Here is a 21,711-nt window from a genome sequence, read left to right as displayed (position 1 = left end):
GGTTCCATTCTGTAGTAAAAAATGCAGTATAAAGTATGGAATAAGGAGAGGAAAAGATCCCAAAGAAATATCCTTAGATATATCTAAGATACATGGGAGCAGAGCCAAATAAAAAGTGTAAGTGGAAAGGCTTCATAGATATAATATTTGAACCAATTCTTTATGGATGAGGAAGAATTTCAGAGGCAGAAAAGAAAGAAGAGTATTTCAAGTAGAGAATGAAACTAAGACATATTCTACACCAGTAAGAGCCCTCATATTATGCTAATTTAGACCTTATCCCGTAGGCTTTAGGAAGCCAATGGAAGTTTCAAAGCTGGAAAGCAATACAAGCAGGCCTGTATTGGTAGCATTACTGAACACTGAACAGATGTGAGTGGTGGGAGAAGACTATGTGTGTGTCTAGGAGACTAGAGGCAACGAGTCCACCTGCAAGAGCCCGCGTGAGAGACAATGAGACCTGAGCAGTAGCAGTGCTCATGTGAAGTAGGGGATAGACCCCAGGGCATTTCAGAGACAGATAATAAATATGGGGGCAGAGGTACAGGCCATGTGAGGATAACTCTAAAGTTTTTAGTTAGGATGACATAGTAGATGAGTTTTCATTAGACAAAGTAGGAAATACCATGAGTTGGTGGGTTTGAAAGAAGATTAAGGTTTTATTCAAACTGAGTAGAGATGCCTTAGAAAAATCCAATTGGAGGTATTCTAGAGACACGTCTGTTGCCCAGCAAAGAGTCTGGGGTTGCAGGTAAAAATCTAAGAAGCATCAGTTCTGCTTGATGCCAGGGTCCCCTCAGGAAACCTGTAGTAACTCCAGGACAATCTGAAATCTGAGCAACTGAAGTCATGGGAATAGGTGAAACTGCTTAGGAAGAGCCACTTTAGGAAGAAGAGAAATGGCCAGTTATAGACTCATGGAAAATGGCAGGAGGAATGAGAAATAGTAAAGGACACTGTAAAGAAAAAGAAATAGAAGAGAAGTAGGAGTGAATAGTATTACAGAAGGCAAAGTTAAAGCATTAATTGTACTCAACCATTTTTTTTAAAGATGAGATCTCACTATGTTGCCCAGGCTGGTCTTGAACTCCTAGGCTCAAGTGATTCTCCTGCCTTGGCCTCCCAGAGTGTTGGGATTACAGGTGTGAACCACTGCATCCAGCCTAACCATTTTCTTACCAAGTATTGATGGATACTGGTTTCAGACTGTTTTTCAGGTCTGAGTGATTCAACTTGTGTTCTTGAAGTGCAGAAGCAATCCTGGAAGTCAGAAATGCATTATATAAGTGAAAAGTAAGTTACAGGATAAGCAGGGGTGGTATGTAGATACAAAAAGGTCTAATGACTACAGTGGGGAGCAGAGAGGAAGGGCAACTTGCAGGAATCTGGAATTGAAGCCAGGATCCACATCATGGAGGAACTCAGCATGGGACAGAAGGGAGAAGTGGCTGGGCATGCAGACAAACTTCACATATGTGAGAATTTTACTTGTTGCTATCACTGATCCTTGCCCTCTTTTCTTGATGTCATAATAATTCATTTTAACTGTTGGTGTTAATTTTTAACTCTGTCTGTCAACATCACTGAGGTTTCCTTCTGAATATTTAGCCAAAGATTATTCTGCCATATTCATTATAATTATTTTTATTTTGATCCTCAGCTATCTTCTTAAGTATAGAAACCATGTTTATTCACATTAAGCCACATATTGAGTTAAAAAATAATTGTTTTTAAAGGTGATAAACATGTCTAATTATAACTCAAAGCAAATTAAAAGAGACTTACTTTTATTATCACAATTTACATTTTTCTGCATATTAACCCATGGTTCTATTATTATTTATTGCCAATAAAGAAATGTAACACCTACATGTGATTTATCACATCATCAATCAGTGGGGTGAAGCTGACCTTATACTATTTAGGAAGAAAAAGTATGTCAAAAGAAAAGTATAAACACATTGTATGAGAGGCTTTTATAACAAGATACCTTCAATATTTGAAAAAATTTCTTTCTTTTTTTTTTTGAGATGGAGTCTCACTCTATCACCCAGGCTAGAGTGCAGTGGCGCAATCTTGGCTTGATGCAATCTCTGCCTCCTGGGTTCAAGCAATTCTCCTGCCTCAACTTCCTGAGTAGCTGGGATTACAGGCACCTGCCACCACGCCCTGCTAATTTTTGTATTTTTAGTAGAGAAGGGGTTTCACCATGTTGGCCAGGCTGGTTTTGGACTCCTGACCTCAAGTGTTCCGCCCACCTCAGCCTCCCAAAGTGCTGGGATTACAGGCGTGAGCCACCACACCCATTTCAAAATTTTTCATTTCAAGCACCTTATTTTTATATAAACATTAAAGTACAATATCAAATGAGTCTCTTAAGACATGTCTACCTATGTCTACTTAACACTTTGTAGTCAATTACTTAAATATAAATTTCCTTTTAAGATATGCCAGAATTTCTCACTAATCAAACTAGTCATTTTCCCAGTTAGCCTACATTACTGATTATTTTAACTTGAATTCCTACAGTCTGTATACTTTATAAATCTATTACAAAAATTTAGCATATATTCCCACTGTTTTACGTAAAACTCACCCTGAAGAATAGATGCTAACAATGTCAAGATAGCTGTACAACTGATTCCTCTGCAGAGTTTCTAATGGCTTCCTAGGGTGAATAACATTTATAATAAAACAGTTTTTGAAGATACTTATTACTGTTGTTCATATTGAAAATATCCACCAGCTGGGCAGGACATTTATATATTGTTTGGTATTTATATATTTTTACAACATTTAGCTTGAATTTTTCACAATGACCATTAATACCACTGTGCAAAAGAAGAATTAACAGCAGGCCTAAAACTGCTATTCTTAGAAAATAGCTTCTTATAAGGTTGACCCTTGGCTAGTATCTGGGAACTGGGATTTTGCGGAGGTTCCCTTCATAAGAATGGCTCACTGTGTCTAAACTGTTTGTGCAAATAATACAGTTTATGCTGAACACCTGGCTTTTTTTCTGGGAGACTGGAATTTTGTTACTTGCTAGCAGAACATGCCTACATGACAAGTCCCCAATAAAAACCTTAAGTCCAAGTCTCTAATGAGCTTCCCTAGTAGACAACATTTCACATGTCACAACTCTGGGGGAACTGTGCATATACTATGGGACTCCACTGAGAAAAGATTCTTGAAAGCTTGTGCCTGGTTTCCTCTGAACTTCACCCCACATACCTTACCTTTTCCCTTTGCTGATTTTGCTTTATACCTTTTTGCTAATAAATCTTAGCTGTGAGTATGACTATATGATAAGTTCTCTGAGTCCTCCTGGCAAATCACTAAACCTGGGGGTGGTTTGGGAGAACCCTGACACAGCCATCAAAATATACTCAAGCATTTAAAGAGCCATTACCTCTAAAAAATGTGCATCACTTTTTTGATGAAAGAGAATTTAAGACATATTGACCCCAATATTTTTTTTCAAAGTAAGAGTTATGATCTATGTTCTCAGCTTATAAAAATACAGGAAACATTTTATAAACTTACATGGCAGGCTTCTATTGCATCATCTTTATATAAAATTTTCACAGCCTAAGAAAGTGATCACTATTAAATACAAAGACAGCTAAAACCAGCCAATATAAGGAAGATATTTTTGCTCTCCCCACGTAAAAAATGTTAGCATGTTCATTAGCTGCCCAGATTATAAAAATCACAAAATAGCCATATCTTATCATTAGCTGCCCAGATTATAAAAATCACAAAATAGCCATATCTTATCCTTCAAAACATTTTTATATCCACACTGCATCAATCAAATGCTGGTGAACATAATAGCTCATGAAGAATCTACAGGCTAATTTCTTTCAGGCAGTGTAACGATTTAAAATCATCTAGAAGAAAGCTCCCCCAGAATATTTTTGAATATAATTTCTTTATCCATTATCATAATAGCCAAGTAAAAAGTAGTTAGACCTTACAAGGAAACTGAAAGAAGATATTTTTACATATGCTGCTCCTTTGAAAACAGCATTTCTTAGTTCTCAAATAGAGGGTAGAACTTGAATGGGGAAGAATCCTTAAGTAAAAGTATCAACTTTATCCCAACTGCACAAATTTCTCGTTTAGGAAAAAAAGTAAATATTTCGATTCAAAGAATTTAAAATATTTCACCATTGCAGAAAAATGTGATTTAAAGTTACAGTCATTAACGATATAAATCACCCATTATCACATTCTATTATTTTTCACAAAACCCATAATTATGGAATAATAGGCTAAGATATTCTTTTTCCAAAATTTGAAAGCCCTGGGCAACACACAGCCCTTTGAATCTCAGAATTCTCGCCTATCAAATGAAGGGAATAGACTAAATGCCCTTTCACATCTTTTCCAACTTAAAAATTGATATAAAATTGTAAATCTTAAGTAATCCTTTAGAGTAGGGGTCGGCAAACTATGGTCCATGAGCCAAATCTGACCCCCCACCTGTTTTTGTGAGTAAAGTTTTACTGGAACACAGATACATTCATTCATTTATATATTGCCTATGGCTGCTTTCATGCTAGTATTTCAGCAGAAAAGTAGCTGTAACAAAGACCAAAGGGTCTGTAAGTACTATCTGGCCTTTACAGAAAAGCTTGCTGATCTCTCCTTTGGAGAATAAAACATTTCACCTCCGTGTATTTTCCAGATATATAAAGCTTCTCTTTCAACTGGTAAAGCTTTACTTTAAACATGTAAGTAACTGTGTTATGTATTTTCCATATTACTAACAATACAGTCTTCTAACTTCATAGTTCTGCCTCTCAGCCTTGGTAATTGATAGACTAGATTGGCAGGTATGAGTCTGGCTCCAACTTTTTGCAATCTTGGACAAACTGAAAATGAGGATAATGCCACCTGCCCTGCTAAACTTACACAATTTGAAACTATGAAAGAAACATATGAAAGTATTTGTAAACTATAAATCATCATACAGATATACTCATTCTTTTTTTTTTTTTTTGAGACAGGATCTCCTTCTATCACCCAGGCTGGAATGCATTGGCATGATCACAGTTCACTGCAGCCTTTATCCCTCGTTCAAGCAATCCTCCCACCTTAACCCTCTGAGTAGCTGAGACTATAGACATATGACACCACATCTGGCTAATATTTTATACAGACAGGGTCTCACTATGTTGCCTAGGCTGGTGTTGAACTCCTGGGTTCAACTGATTCTCTAGCCTTAGCCCCTAAAAATGCTGGGATTACAGGTGTGAGCCACTACACTTGGTCTACTCATTACTTTTTTAAAAACCACATTTTAATATAAGTATTCCCTATTCAAATATTATTATTATGTATAAAACAGAAAGAAAGTCCTCAAGCTACTTAATCTAAAGTAGATACCACGGATCTAAATATAAATAGAAAACCAGTTGGCAGCTATACCTCATATATACATTGATCCAAATGATTTTATTTCGGTTAAGTCAAAGGGGTTATTTTTAATACTGTTTGGCTTGCTTTTGGTCAGATGGAAATTTGTAAAAGGAATTTCTGAAAGATTTAAAAGATAAGGCATAGCTAACTGGTGTGGGTGGCATATCAAAGTATAACACCTATGAGAAAAAGTAGATATGGGACAAAGGATTAGAATAATGAGCATATTGAAGTATATGAGAAGTTCTTTATGAAAGAAAGAAAAACTCAATGAGAATGTAATTCATTTCTCAAGTCCAGAAGTCAATCAGGTCAAAACAATATCTCAGAGCATAAAAATATCCCATCAGAATATGCCTTTTATTATGGCTTGGCATTAACATCCAACTACTCTGACAGAACAAAATCAGATCTATATTTACAAAAACTTACCCAAAGAGACATTGAATCACTTTAGTTCACATAGAAAGTGACAAAAATCCATCTATTCCAAAGAAGGCTTTTGTTTTATCTTCCTTTCAAGATGCAGATATATCCTACTATAAAAAACAAAAGCAAAATAATTTAGATTCACATAAAAGTTCCTTAAAGAACTAGTTGCCTTAAACCCATCCAATATTTAGGCAGCTATTCCTTGATATTCAATATTTAGGCAGCTACTCCTTGACACAAGGAGACATTCCTGAAAAGTATCTTTAAAGAGCATTTATTTTTTACTGAACATTATTTGTGATCTGACATCACAACCAAGAAGCAGAGTGAAAACAAAAAGAAGTCCTGAATATTTCCAAAGCCTCAATATATTTGCATTTCTCCTTCCCTGTCTTTTCTATACTGTTTTCTGTTTGTTTTTTAAAGAACGCTGAGCAAATTTGAAAGCAATGTAGAAAACCAATTTTTGGCCCACTTTTGATATAAACAGTGTCACTTACAATAAACCCCAAGAATTTTCAATGGTTCCACATATTATAACTAAACTTTGAGACTTTCCAAAGCCCTTTCTTATTGGATTAATTATGTACTAAATCACTTGGGGTCCCTGACCAGCAAATATGGGAAAGAATCAGAATAACAGACAAAGAAATTAATTCAAGGAGATACAAAAGCACCATCCACGGTTTCCAGACCTTTACTAATAGAAAGGGTGGCAATCTTGTAAGTTTGTGGGTTCAGAGCATTCCTTTACATCTAACCAACATCATCTCTTTCATCTAAATTGTGCTTCATTATTTCATTTTAAGTCCCCAAATCTGATGAACCCATCTACAAATATGTGAGCAGAATGAGAAAGGGAAGATTTTGTAAACCATAAAAACCATAAAGCAATATCCAATTTTATTGCTAAAGAAAGAGGTGAATTTATTCAGATGTTCACTATGAACCAAAGGTAGAGACTGGGAGGAAGACAGACCTGAAAGGCTGTGATCATTTAGCCACCTACCATTCATTACCCTCAATTTAAGGCACTGGAGTTTGCTGTGCTGCAAAAGAAAAGCAATGCCTGCCCTGCCAACCTTCCAGGGTGAATGAAATCAAATGAGTTACATCTCAAAGTGCCCCTAATTAGCAAACACTGTATCAGCTTGAACTATGCTTTGAAAGGTACACTCAAATGTACTGACGGCAGTACAAAACGATAAGGCTTATTTGGAAAGCAGGTCGTCAAATGTTTCAATAACCATGAAAATATTCACACCTTTTGACCCAGTAAAATTCCCCAGAGTGATCTATTCTAAGGAGATATCCAAGTAAATGAAGAAACTACACACCCATAGTCAATACACTGTTAATCTGTTAACAGCCAAGTAATCATTACACAAGTGTTTAATGAATGGTTACCATGGGTCAGGCACTGTGGACACCCGCTGGTAATCAGGGCAGACAAGACCCTGGCCACTTGTAGCTGACCTTCCCACAAGCAGAAAGGTTATGGGTGTCATGATTAACCAAATTTTCTGGTTATCATGATTTTGTATCCTGCTTTTTTCACTCAATGTCAACAAGTTGTTACTGATTTTGTCTTAATAATGTGAAACTCCATTACGTTGTCTATTTTTTTCTCTTTTTCAGAAAAGCTCAGAAGAAACAGACACAATCTGGTAAGAATTGTTAGTAATAAAAGGGTTGTCCCTATGGGGTGGTTTAATCTCAGAGATTTTTGCCTTAGATACACCAGACTATTAAGAGATAATTTTACAAGACATTTTGAGGTCAAGGCAGCAGCTGCACCCAGCAAAGGGGTGGGGGTGGGGGATTTGCTGTTATTATAATTTTCTCCGGCATGCTCTTTCACGAGATATGAATATAAACCCTTTCTTAAAAAAAGTCATATTTAAGAGACCTATATTTCGTATTCACAAGTACATCAGTGCAGTCCCTTGCACTTGTATCTAAAACGCTAATTACGATAAAGCTTTATAAGTAATTTCAATTTGTTCCATAATAGAATGGTTCATGTGAAGACTTTGATCTGAAAGATTAACACTTTCTGTAGAAAATAAAGGGCGCATCTTCTTACAGAACACGGGTTTTGAGTTAATTTAGGCATTCAACAGAGGCCACTGTTACAGGGAATGCAAAAATGACCCGATGTAACTCTCTTTGTTGAGCTTTAAAATTACTTTAATTTTCAAAGTGATCTTGGGAACCCATAAAATCTTAACAAAGATCATAGCGACGCACAGCTCGGGAGAATTTTCCAAGCTTAGTGACTCATGCGTTCAACAAATCTTTACTGAGCGCCTACTGTGTGCCAGGCACCGGGCTAGGCAGGCGCCGTGTTACACATCCTTATCAAGTTTTGGGGAAAAGGTACTTGACAACAGACCCAGCCGGGAAAAACACAGCGTTGAATTGAGAAACCGAAGACAAAACGACACTCGAGTATTTAATTTTGTAACGGGTTCCTTCCTAGTCCTGCTCTGGGGGACTTTGCAGCGAACTTGCAGAAGGCGGCAGATAGAGCTGGGGTCTGAGGGTGTCTTCGGTGTGGCAACTTGCCAAGCCCGAGAGCCCGGCCAAAGGTGAGGGGTGCGGGGAGAGGGCGCCCGGGCGGCCTGGGCCCCGCGCACCTGGCACGGCCAACCCGGCAGGCACCACTGGGCGGGCTGAGAACCCGCGACCCGGGGCCCCGCTGAGCCCAAGCTGCACTGGCGCAGTGGCCGCTCGCCACTTCGGGCCGCATTCTTGCCATGGCTCCGCCAGCCGCCGGTGCTCGGGCTGGAGGTGGGCTAGCGCGTTCTGGCCTCGGGCTTCCCGGGCGTGCGCGGACCAAGGCTCACTCCCTCACGTCCCCCACCAGCCCCGACACCTTCCCTTCCCGGGCCTGCCTCCCGTCTTTACCCTAGCGGCGACCACGGCCAGCGACTCTCTTCAGGCTGCCAGCGGTGCGGACAGGGGCGGGCGCCGGAGCCGTGCTCGCGGAGGGGCGAGGCGAGCGCTCTAGGCCCGCTCCCGGCGCGGGGCGCGGGAGGGCGGCGAGGCCGCGACCGGGGCCGTGGGCTTGGAACTCTGCCCCAGCCCCAGGCTACCCGCTGGGAACGCATTCGCCCCACCCGCGCCGGGTTCGCGGCCCCGCCTCCCTCCCCGGGGCTGGGCAGCGAGAAGGCGGGGCCTTCGCGCTTGGGGCGGGGTGGGCAGGAAACTACAATTCCCAGCAGGTCTTGCGCTGGGGCCGTGGAGGCCGCTGGGAGAGTGGGTCTCCTTTGGCTTCCCCAATTGTGTGGGGGCTGCCATTGACCCGGTGTCGCCGCAGAACCGAGGTCGCCTAGTGATGATGTTGTGAAGTCGCCCGCCTGTCCCTGCCACGCCCGGGCGGTTGCTGGCAGTGGGAGCATCGGCGGCAGCTTGGGCTGCTGCTTTCAGGCTGCCGCTGCATTAGGGGCTTCCTGAGGAAGCGCGGGCGGACGACAGAGGATGCCGAGCCACTCCAGTGAGTAAGCTATCCGCGTACAACCCGAACTTGCCCTTGACAACTTCCCCGGAAAGCAGAGGGACCCTCTCGTCCCGAGCTCCTCCGGTACCCGAAGGTCACGCGCCGACGTCGGAGCCGGAGGCTGGGTGCTTGCTGGAGGGCTGGGTCCAGGTCCCGCGGTGAGGAGTGGGTTGTTTCCTAAGTGTGGATGCAAAGTAATGGGCGCTGGGCGCTGGCGTCGGGATTCAGCTCAGCTGCACATCTGAGGCTTGGCAGCTTCTCATAGCGCCTTATCCTCTGCCAGACAGCATCCATCTGGAGCCCCGTCTTTTAGGATGAGTGGCTTTAGGGTCCGGCATTAAACCTTAAGCCTCAGTCGCCATCTGTGATGTAAGTGGGAGGAGAGGGTATTGGAAAGAGCTCTTTCTGGTCAAAGAGAGTTGGGCTTTTCTTGCAATTTATTTTGAGTCAAATGCCACATATCTTGAAAGAGAAAAACGGCTGACTAGTTTGAAGCGTAAATAATAGATATTGGCACAGGTCCTTTTTTAGTAGCAGCCCAAAAATTGTCTTTCAACTTAAAAAAAAAATCTGCGTCATAATAATAGGGATAAGTTCAGTTACTTGCTCTTGCTCATGCACCTTTTGCTTAGACCTGCTGTTTCTACGTCAGAAAAAAAAAAAAGTAACTTCACAGGAAATTCATCAGGTTGATGGAGCGGACCATAGGAACAAAAGGAACACTTTCAGTTCTTGGTCTCCGTAAATCTTCCCGACCCTTTAGATCTTTGCTGTTGACTTGGAAGTCTGAGGTACAGTAGTCTCCAAATAGCACGTTAATGGTGGTGACATGACACTTAAAAACAAATTGTGAAGGACATTTGGAGGTGAGAAAGGTCAGGGATAAAGACATTTTATCATCCCAGCAGTTATTCCAACTTTTTTTTTTTTTTTTTTTTTTTTTTTGAGACAGAGTCTCGGTCTGTCGCCAGGCTGGAGTGCAGTGGGGTGATCTCCGCTCACTGCAACCTCCACCTCCCGGATTCAAGCGATTCTCCTGCCTCAGCCTCCAGAGTAGCTGGGACTACAGGCGCGCACCACCACGCCCAGCTAATTTTTGTGTTTTTAGTAGAGATGGAGTTTCACCATGTTGGCCAGGACGGTCTCAATCTCTTGACCTCATGATCCACCCGCTTCGGCCTCCCAAAGTGCTGGGATTACAGGCGTGAGCCACCACACCCAGCTCCAGTTTTCTATTTTTAAATTAAGTAATGTCCAGCAAGTCTCAGACATTTAGCAAGCACATACCATGTGAAAGACAGTGTTTTGTTATCTTACACACTTATTCATATGATGGAAGAGGTTTGTTAGAAAGAACCAACATTTGGCCGGGCGCTGTGGCTCGCACCTGTAATCCCAGCACTTTGGGAGGCCAAGGAGGACGGATCTCCTGAGGTTGGGTGTTCAAGAACAGCCTGACCAACATGGAGAAACCCGTCTCTACTGAAAGGAAATACACCAGCCTGGCCAGTGTGGTGAAACCCCTTCTCTACTAAAGATACAGAAATTAGCCGGGCGTAGTGGCACGCGCCTGTAGTCGCAGCTACTCGGCGGCTGAGGCAGAAGAATTGCTTGAACCCGGGAGGCAGAGGTTGCAGTGAGCCAAGATTGCACCACTGCACTCCAGCCTGGGCGACAGAGCGAGACTCCATCTCAAAAAAAAAAAAAAATTAGCCAGGCATGGTGGCACATGCCTGCAGTCCCAGCTACTGAGGAGGCTGAGGCAGGAGAATCACTTGAACCCAGGAGGCGGAGGTTGCGGTGAGCCAAGATCGAGCCATTGCACTCCAGCCTGGGCAACAAGAGTGAAACTCCGTCTCAAAAAAAAAAAAAAAAAAAGAACCAACATTTTAGTATTTGCAATCTGCCAGGCACCCCAGGTGGGAGCTCTTCATACTTTAGCTTACTTAATCACTTTAACAAACCTATTGCACTAATCTGAGGCTCAAAGACTTGCTTATGTAACAAGGGGAGATTTAAGTCAAGATCTGCCTTGCTTCCGAGTCACAGATCAGGTAACTAATATGTACTTCAGAAATTATAAACTTTGAAGGTTGAGTAGTTAAAGAGGATTGTCCAGTGTTATTGTCTAAGACTGGTCCCAACACACACCTTGGACATCTGGAGTAAGTCCTGAACCCCTGCTTTAGTACTTTTGAACAAACTGATTCTCTCTGCCTACAATTCCCATTTCTTACTGAACTGCTCAGTAAGACCCTAAAAGCTCATTCCAAATCCATCTCACTTATGTAAGAAATTATAAGACTGGACTTTTATCAAAAGGTTCTTTTCAGTTTACAGGTTTTGTGAGTCTGCAAATAAAAATATGACCCTGCTGGGTGTGGTGACTCACGCCTGTAATCTCAGCACTTTGAGAGCCCGAGGCAGGAGGATGACTTGAGACCAGCCTGTTCAACATAGCAAAACCCCATGTCTACCAAAAATAAAAATAAAAAATAGCTGGGTGTGGTTGTTTGTGCCTGTAGTCCCAGCTAACTGGGAGGCTGAGATCAAAGGATCTCTTGAGCGATGATGGCACCACTGCACTCCAGCTTGAGTGACAGAGTGAGACGCCATCTCTAAAAAAAATTAAAATACGAGTGGAGAAGTGTTATTCTCCACTGAAAGTTTCTTTTAGTGCCCCAAATATGTTAAATACCAGTATAAGGAATGAGCCAGATAATGCCTTACTTCATGTTTATTTTGAGCTCTGATTATATCATCTATACCAGTTTTGAACCTCTTTAGTTACCATCCTGTTTAGTTGGTAAGAAATAGGAGGCAAAAAGGTAATAGTCACATTTAAATGACTTAGTAATTAAAGGAACTAAATTATTCATAGTTTAGTCATTAGCTGTTCAGATCTGCAGTGTTCTTATAATAATAGGAAACATTTATATAATACTATGTGTTAGATAATGTTTTACCTATATTAACTTATCCTCACAATAGCACTGAGGTGTTTTTATAGATAGGCAACTAAAGCAAAGAGAAGATAGTAAATATATCAAAGGTCATGTAGCTACTAAATGGTAGTACTGTGTGTCAGAGCAGACAAGATCAAAATCTGTAGTCTAACATTTATGAACACCTACTGTGTACCAGCCCCATAGCTGGGTGCTTTCATTATGAGTAAGTCATTTGTCTTTACAACTACCTTATTTAAAATGGAAGTTCAGCATGTAATGACTTGCTCAGAATCACAGATAAGTAAACTGTGGAACCAGGATTTGAACCCATGCTTGTCATACTTCAAGGTTCATGTTCTTTCTTTCATTTTCCTTCAATGATCAAATCTTTATTAAACACTTTCTGTGTGCCACACACTGTGCCAATGCTAGGAATTTAGTCTTTGCTCTTAAGGAATGTAGTTTTAAGAAGGAAAGAGACAATTAACATAGTGTGTTGAGCAATGGGATCACAGCTTGCTGAGGTACCTTGGGAGCACAGAGAAAGAACAGTGAAGTTACCATGGAGTGGGAAGGCTTGGACCAGTCTTGGGAAAACAAATGGGAATTAGCCTGGGCAGAGAAAAGGGGAAGGGGTTGTTATGGGCTGAATTGTGTCCTCCCAAAATTATGTTGAAGCCCTAACACCCGTAACCTCAGAGTGTGACTGTATTTGGAGCCAGGGCTTTGGGGTGATTAAGTTCAGATGAAGCCGTTAGGGGAGGTTCTAATCCAGGCTGACAGTTTTCCTTATAAGAAGGAAATTTGAACACAAAAAGAGACACAGGAGTTGCACACACAAAGGAAAGACCATGTGAGGATTCATCAAGAAGACCAAGGAGAGAGGCCTCAGGAGAAACCATCCTGCCAACACCTTGATTTTGGACTTCCAGACTCCAGAATTGTGAAAAAATAAATTTCTGTTGTTGAAGCCACCCAGTCTGTGGTAGTTTTTTATGGAACCCCTAGCAAACTAACAAATAGGTGTTCTAGGCGAAAGGAATGACATACAAAAAGGCTTTAAGCTGTGGTTAGGTGATAGAGGTTGACATACGAAAAGCCTTTAAGCTGTGGTTAGGTGATTGAGGTTTTTTGGTGAGGAGATAAATGTTGAGAGAAATTAAACTGTAGACTAGGCTGGGGCCGGATTAGGAAGATTTTACATGAGATGCCAAGGGGCTTAAACTTTATCCTAAGGAAGATGGGATGGAGGTGGTTTGTAGCAGTGGAAAAGCATTAGATTTGCATTTTAGAAAGACTAAGACTTGTAAAGGATAAATAAAGGTAATAAGACTGGAGACAAGGTAACCAAGGTAGCTAGTGCCACAGGATGCTGAACTAACAGTTTTCCTAGAATATTGAAATGTCTAACTAAAACAGAGCCACTGTTAATATAACATTATAAAGGGCACAGCTAACCCTTAGGGTATACATAAGAAGATAGAGAAAGAATTTGTATATAGCTGTTTGTACCCAGAGGCTGTCTTTATTTTGACATTTTGCTTTTCTTTATATAGATCATAAAGCTTTATATAACTATCAGAATATTCAGATTTTTCCATTCTAAAAAGTGATCTTATGTGTTTAATAGACACTTTTATGGTGCTGACACAGATTGAAGCCAAATTCTTTGACAACCTTTTGAAATACCTACTATTCATTTTAAACATAAACATACTGAAGCACAGAGAGATTAAGTAGCTTGTCCAAGATCACATAGCTAACAGGCAGCAGAGTTAAGATTCAAACTCAGTCTGTCTTTAGAGTCTGTGTTCTTGGCTTTACGCTGTGCTGTTGCTATATGATATTTATCTAGATCTTTATTTGTGAAAAAAGGGCAGAGTAATACAAAAATAAGTATGTTTGCTGTAAGAGGTATGCAGTTTATCAGAGGAGATGAGGAACAGCTCTAAGGTTTTAAAAAGTGTTTTAGAGAAGAGCAGAAAGTGTTCGGAGGCAATACCTCCTTCAAGTTGGGGTTTCTGGGAAGGCCTGTTAGGAAAAGTGGCATTGAGCTGGTGTGGGAAGCATGGCTAGAATTTGGATATGTAGAATGGGGAGAGGACATTAAAATTAGAAGAAATAGCATGGACAGAGTTACAGGACTGAGAATTACCTGGTGTGTCTAGGAAGCTAGTAAATGCAGTTTTCTTTCTTCTGGCTGGAATACGTTCTGTGGTTGGGGAAGATGGAGAAGCTAGTTTGCAAGGAGGCGCCAATGTCTGGGGAAGAGAATTCTCGGGGAGTGAGGGGCAAGAGAAGTTGTAAGGTTTCAAGCCTGAATAATTGAGGCATATGCCAGATGTAGTTATCTTTTAGGAGAGGAAAAAGTTCATCTAGCCCCAACTCATCAGTTAACAGGTCCTGTTTTCACTATCTCACAAACCCGTGAATCCTTCTTAGAATTTCCATTCACCTAGTTTATGCCTTTATTAAAATAATCCATGTGTAAATGTGATAAAATTTTCTAATTATTTTTGTCTCTAATCTCTCCATTCCCAAAATTTATCCTGCATCCTGCATTTACATTTATTTCTCTCAAATGTCACTTCTATTTAGAAATGTGTTCCCTGCAGGATCAAGTTCAGACTTCTTAATCTGAACTAGTCAAATTTAAATCTCCAAATACCTTCCCCATAATTCTTCCCACTCAAATTGGTCTGTATACTGCTGCCAACCTGGCTCTGTCTGCTACTTGCTGTTGGATATTATCATTATTATTTTCTCCTACCAGATACTCTCCTCACCTATCCTAATCTTTTCCTCCTTAGGGAGTCCACTTAAATCTTACATCCTGTGTGAAGCCAGACCACTTCAGCTAGAAAAGAGCTCTCTCCCGACAATTCTGTTGTAACACTCATCAAATATTTATTGTCTGGTAGTATCTTATTTTCTTAGATTTCTTAGCTCATTGGATATTAGATCTAATCCAGATCATTAGAGCTCTCCCTTTTGGAGCTTAGACTTCTTACATCTTTAACCTCCCTTTGGGCAGAGGCTGTTGTATACTACTGTTTATCTTTTTTTAGTACTTTTGGTTTAATTCAAGTGGCATTTGTTGAAAGCTGTTCAGTGAACAGCTGTTTGACCAGTTGTTAATTGTGGTCATTGTATTGAAATTTTCTTTTTCAACTGGCTGCTTAATATTTACATATAAGTGATGTTCTAGCTTTATTCTTAGCTTTACTACTGACTCACATAACCTCTTGAAGATACCTGTTTAACTACCCTTGACTACATGAAAAACCAGTATTGTGGTTTATTCATGCTAGAAAATGAGCGTACAAAGTCTGCTGGTGGTATAGCAGTGGAACGAATTCATTTTGTAAAGATCCTTGAGGTCTTTGGAGCTTATCTATATTTATCTGTCAGTGTTTGCCAAACTTTGAGTTCTTTCTTTTTAGAAAGCTTTTTGACAAGTCACAAAAAAGGAAGGAATGATTAAATAGAATCTAATTTAAGAGTGTTATACTCTATTGTGTAACAATGGAGTTGATGAATTATGCATGTTAATGGTGAAAGAATTCCCCCACCAGTTTAGCTAATAGTTCCATTTCAACACCAATTATTTATGGAGTTGCTTGAGCTTGTGACATTTTATATTCTTCTTCTGATCAGCAAGGAGGAGAGAGAAGATGGCACCCTCTCTTTCCCTTCAAGAAAAAGTAAAGTAGCCTCCTCTGCCTACCTTTGTTCTCTAACTCGGCATCTAATTTGTTTCTTTCACACATATATTATAATTTTGTATATTATTACAAATATATTATTACAATTTGTGTGAAATTGTAATGTGAAAGAAACAAATTAGATGCCGAGTTAGAGAACAAAGGTGGGCAGAGGAGGCTACTTTAGATAAAGTAGACTGGTAAGTTTTAAACTGAGACTTAAATGTGAGAAGTAGTTGGCATATAGAGAACAAGAGAGAAAGAGTATTCCAGGTACAGTGAACAACAGTTACAAAGGCCCAGAGTTAAGAGAGAGTGTGATGAGGAATTAAAAGGAGTAACAAAAGGTCTGTGTCTCTGTGACTGGGTATGAGCAAGGAGGAGAGTGGTACAAGATGAGGGAGGAGAAGCAGGCAGGGGCCAGACTAGGCCAGACCTCACAGACTGTGATGAGAGGTGTGGTTTTATTGTCGGGACTATGAGAACCTTTGGATTTTTAAAGTACTATTATTTTTTTAATTTTTATTTTATTATTTATTTATTTTTTTGAGACAGACTCTCACTCTGTCACCCAGGCTGGAGTGCAGTGGTGCGATCTTGGCTCACTGCAACCTCTGCTTCCCGAGTTCAAGCGATTCTTCTGCCTCAGGCTCCCAAGTAGCCAGGACTACAGGCACGCGCCACCATGCCTGCTAATTTTTGTATGTTTTTGTAGAGATGGGGTTTTACCATGTTGTCCAGGCAGATCTCGAACTCCTGAATTCAAGTGATCTGCCCACCTTGGCCTCCCAAAGTGCTGGGATTACAGGTGTGAGCCACTGCGGCCGCCCTGGATTTTTTTAAGGAGTTTAGCTTTAAAAACACTATTCTTGCTGCTTATAGAGAATGGAGAAGAACCCTGTTTAAGGCCATGATTAAGCGTGGAGCCTTGTTAGGAGGTTTGTTGGTTCATAGTCTAAGAGATGATGATGGCTTGAACTAGGATGGTGGAAGAGAGGTTGGAGAAAAGTGAGTAGATTTGAGGTATATATTGGTAGTAGGGTGTACAGGATTTGTTAATGGATTGGATGTGACAGGATGAGGGATGGAGGAATCTAGTATTCAGTGGATCATAGTCAGCCTGTGGGAAATTTGAGTGGAGTCAAGAAGTCTGTCTGAAGAGCCAGATTGGGAGTCACTAACACTAAAAAGATAATTTAATCTGTGGTAGTGGTTGGTTGGCAAAAAGGTAATGAAAAAGCAACTACAACAAGAACAATACAAAATATGGTCACAGTTGGAACTCTGGAAAACACTAACATTTAAGGATCAAGGGGAGGGAATGGGATGATCCAGTGAGGAGTTTGAGAAGGAGCATTGTAAGATCTCTCTCTCTCCAGGAGAGCCAAGGAAGGGAAGTTGAAATAGGGAGTAGTCAACAATATAAACCAGAGATGACATAAGATAACAATTAAGAAGTCATGATTGGATTGATTAGCAGGAACTGTTGATGACCCAAGGAGGGTGGTTTCGGATGAAATCAGGTTGTAGTGGGGTTGAGGTATGAACGAGAGGTGGGAGAGACAAAATGAGAGTATTTGAAGAAGCTTGGGTAAGGACAGAGGGTAGGTAGAGGGGAACTCAAAGACTTGGGAAAGGTAGGGGTTTTTTTAATGGTAGTTTTTAATAAAAATAAAAGAATTTGAGCATGTTTAATAAGCCAAAGAAGAAGGTGAAACTGATGGAGGATAGGGATAATTAATGGAGCAAGGTTTAGAGAAGGCAGGAAGAGGACTGTTGAGTTATATTTAATTACTTTTTAACTGGGTATACATATACACATGGTAGAAAAATTGAAAGGTATATAATAAAAAGTAAGTTTCTCTCTCCTTTCTGTCTTCCAGCCACCCAGTTCTTTCTCTAAGAGGAATACTAATTTACACTCTGATCAAAAAGTGTGCAAGTGCATAACTGAGATTATGTTTGTCCATAATTCTCAGTTTGGAGCGAAAGCTAGCTATAGATTACGTGGATTTATCAGTGGGAGGAATGAGAATAAGAGAAATGGAGAACAGATAGAGGGTCAGAGATAAGTGAGAAAAGATGTGGTATGGAATTGTCTCAGAAAAGAAAGGATGTTTAAGAGGATAATGGGGGGCGTGTCTATGGAGTGAGGCCCACAGTTGATGACTGAATTTGCAGCATCCCTATTCCACATGGTGTTGTGACCTTTTCAGGAGAAGTTAACTGCCTCTTTATATTTAAAATGCAAGTCAATTTATAAAATTGATTGCTCAAAAATTCATCATTTTTGTAAAGTAAATCATGTTTGGGGTCCAAGCATCAAATCTCTGCTCTCTGCTCTTTTTTTTTTTTTTTTTTTTTGAGACGGAGTCTCGCTGTCACCCAGGCTGGAGTGCAGTGGTGCGAACTCGGCTCACTGCAGGCTCCGCCCCCTGGGTTCAAGCCATTCTCTGCCTCAGCCTCCCGAGTAGCTGGGACTACAGGCGCCCGCCACCTCGCCCAGCTAATTTTTTGTATTTTTAGTAGAGACGGGGTTTCACCATGTTAACCAGGATGGTCTCGATCTCCTGACCTCGTGATCTGCCTGCCTCGGCCTCCCAAAGTGCTGGGATTACAGACTTGAGCTACCATGCCCGGCCTGCTCTCTGCTCTTATCGCTTTCTACCATAGGCACCTCTCTTTGGGGTTATTCAGGCCAGTGGTGTAAGTTGAAACAAAAGGGAGTTTGTTGGTTTAGAAAGAGCACACCATTGGCCAGGCACGGTGGCTCACGCCTGTAATCCCGGCACTTTGGGAAGCCCAGGTGGGTGGATCACGAGGTCAGGAGTTCGAGACCAGCCTGGCCAACATGTGGTGAAACCCCATCTCTACTAAAAATACAAAAATTAGCTGGGCGTGGTGGCGCACGCCTATAATCCCAGCTACTCTGAAGGCTGAGGCAGGAGAATTGCTTAAACCCAGGAGACGGAGGTTGCAGTGAGCCGAGATCGCTCCTCTGCACTCCTGCCTGGTTGACAGAGCAAGACTGTCTCGGGGGAGAAAAGTAAAAAAAAAGAAAGAAAGAGCACACTGTCTGGTGGAAGAAAGGAGGAGGAGGAAGAGGCTAGAAACCAACTAAAATGACTCTGAGATGCTACTACTGTTCCCAAAGCATGTAATTTAACAACTAAAAAAACATTTCAACCATTCTTAACTTTCTCAGCAAGTACTAGGCCAAACCACTGAATTTGCCTTTGTTTTATTTTTAGTTACAAAATTGAAAGACTACAAATGAAGCTTTTATTAGCAATTATGAGTTTTTAAAAGAAGATATCTGACCATTTCTCATTTGATGTGGGGCTTATTTTAAATGCATTCATGATCAGCTGCAAATGCTCTTAGTGGAAATTGTGATAAAACTAAGCAATGAGCCAAATGAATGTTCAGTTTTGACTTTCCTATGAGACTGACAACTAGTTCTTTTTAGTTATTACAGAAAAGTGTATAGTGTGTCATTGCTATAAAAATGATAAAGTACCCTTTTAACACCAAACTCTTTTATGCAGATTTTTTCATAAAGCACATAAGTGTTTTTCTTTAGAATATTCGATCTTAGCTTAACCGTGTTTTTCAAGGCAATTCATTTAGTTGATGTTGTATTGAAAATGTATTAATATCAACTTTGTTCCTTAAATTACTTCTGTAACTCAGTGTATTGATATTTTTAATGATTAAGCTTCTAGGTAGTAGGCATGTATTTTGCAAGACTACTGTGTGTCAGTTGCTGTTAGGTTTTGGACATACAAAAATAAGGTCCCTTCCTTTGAGGAACTTGCAGTGTAGTGAGAGAAAAATGAGTAGTGGGCAGCCATCTTCTGGGATCATCCAAGAAAGGGAGTCAGTAAACACTGATTAACCCATTTATGCCAGAGGTTGCAAGTTTTTTTGTGTGAAAAATCAGACTTTGGCGATGACCTTGAGCAGTAGGATATGACTCCCACAAGCTTAGCATTCCAATAATGGAACAGTAGGCATAAATGGGTTAAAAGCAAAAATTACAGTGAGGAATGTTAAGATTTCCTAAACCTTTTTTCCATATTTATAACCCACTTTATATTTCCCCTAGCAATTAACAGTAAAATTCTCACAAAAGAATAGAGGAAGAACTGTCTTTTCTTGGGAGACAGTTAAGAAAGGACACAGTGTGTTCATGTTCATAGCTAGGCTAGGTAAAAGAATACTAGGTGAGAAAAGCACTTGCTGACAGTGTCAAAGGAGGAGGAGAAAGCCAGCTAAATCCCTGGTGCTGGAGGGATGAAAGAAAGAGGTATTTGGGAAACCAGCCAAGGGCAGAAAAACAGGTCCTGGAGTTCAGTCAAACAGACACTTTATGGGTGTTCTGATAACCTGGTTATCTGGTTTCTCAGCCAACAGCGAGTTAGAAAGGGGAGAGGCAAGCTAGCAACAGTAAAGTGTAATAGTTGATAGCCTCACAGTGAGGGAGGAAACAAAATTAGAAATGGGCTTAAAATCTTAAAAAAAAAAAGCAATTTGGGATAATTTAGTATAGGGAGAAAGAGCTCTTTAACTGTGGATGGATGCAGACTTGTTGGGGGCCACATATGAGCAGGTTATTTTCTATTTTGCCATCTTGGCTACACCACCCAGAAAAAGCTCTTTAAAGGTTTATAATCCTGGAGGATATCACTGTAGTCATTATATTATAATACAGTAATTGCTCTTCTTAGTAATGATCCTGAGTCATCAAATTATTTTCTGTCTGGCCTAAGGACTTTTTTTTTCCTCCCATGGCAGTTTATTGGACTTTCCTCGTTATCATGTATTAACTTCAGGAGGAAAACATCTTACCATCAATGTTTTTTAAAATAAGAAAACTATGGAAAACCAAAAAAAAAAAAAAAAAAAGTGTTAAAGATTGTGTGGTATTTTTGCCACCATGTTGTCAATCCCATCTCTAGGGAGTGTTTGCACCTTCAAAGTAACCGATGAGCTTAGTTTGTATAGCCCTGCACGTACACGTACTTTACTGAAACCCGTGAGAGACCTATGTAGACTTTTGTAAATTAGGCTAAGAAAGCTTTCCATTTCCACATGTTCTAACAGTCTCGTGTTCTTATGCAGTTCATTTTCCTCCCTACTATAGACTACAAGGATGTAATTTGACTACAGCCTGATTCATTCATTTAACAGATATTTATTGAATGCCTGTCATTTGCCAGATACTAAGATAGAGGTAGACTTAATTTATTGGGATAGAGATTTATTTTTTATCTATGTTCCATTTACTGCTTTTAGCAGGTCAAAACAAGTAACAGAATGCTTCCCAATTTATGGTAATACATCTGTATTATTTTCTTGATATTATAGAATTACCCACTTAAAAACAGAACCAAAGTCATATTTGGAGTTGTCTCATTAAGAGTCGTGTGATGTACATACAACACACACACAGATTATTCTGCCTCACTGTAAATACACCCAACTCTGGAACCAGATAAGTCATTTCTAAAAGCAAATATAAATTGCTCAAGAACAAATGGTTGGGGGGAGCGGATTACTTGGTTTTTTTCTTCTTCTTCTATATTTAGTAACCACTGTGTGTTTTTAAAAAGTGGAGTAGAGACATAGGATTGTAGTAGAATTATCTGAGGCTTTTGCAAACTACACACACACTACTATCGTCACACTCCAGTCC

At 40.4% G+C, this 21,711-nt stretch overlaps 2 protein-coding genes across 3 annotated transcripts in view; one reads left to right on the top strand and one right to left on the bottom strand.

Annotated features, from left to right (window-relative positions):
* STRADB (STE20 related adaptor beta) overlaps positions 1-9,022 on the bottom strand; it is a 35,886-nt gene extending 26,864 nt beyond the window's left edge. Inside the window, exons 1-3 of the mRNA XM_054479117.2 lie at positions 8,770-9,022; positions 5,860-5,966; positions 1,180-1,260 (exon numbers count right to left, since the gene is read on the bottom strand). Coding sequence (XP_054335092.1) covers positions 1,180-1,260; positions 5,860-5,871 — 93 coding nt within the window. The 5' untranslated portion in view covers positions 5,872-5,966; positions 8,770-9,022. The remainder of the gene's footprint in view (positions 1-1,179; positions 1,261-5,859; positions 5,967-8,769) is intronic.
* Positions 9,023-9,074: 52 nt separating this feature from the next.
* Positions 9,075-21,711, top strand: part of TRAK2 (trafficking kinesin protein 2) — a 75,242-nt gene continuing 62,605 nt past the window's right edge. For both annotated transcript variants that reach the window (XM_063648330.1, XM_054479116.2), the window contains exon 1: positions 9,075-9,358. The gene's annotated coding sequence lies outside the window, so the exon portion shown is untranslated. The remainder of the gene's footprint in view (positions 9,359-21,711) is intronic.

Source organism: Pongo pygmaeus, chromosome 11 (assembly GCF_028885625.2).
Source record: "Pongo pygmaeus isolate AG05252 chromosome 11, NHGRI_mPonPyg2-v2.0_pri, whole genome shotgun sequence".
NCBI lineage: Eukaryota > Metazoa > Chordata > Mammalia > Primates > Hominidae > Pongo > Pongo pygmaeus.
The sequence above is the reverse complement of the archived record's forward strand: the minus strand, read 5'-3'. Positions and strand labels throughout refer to the sequence as shown.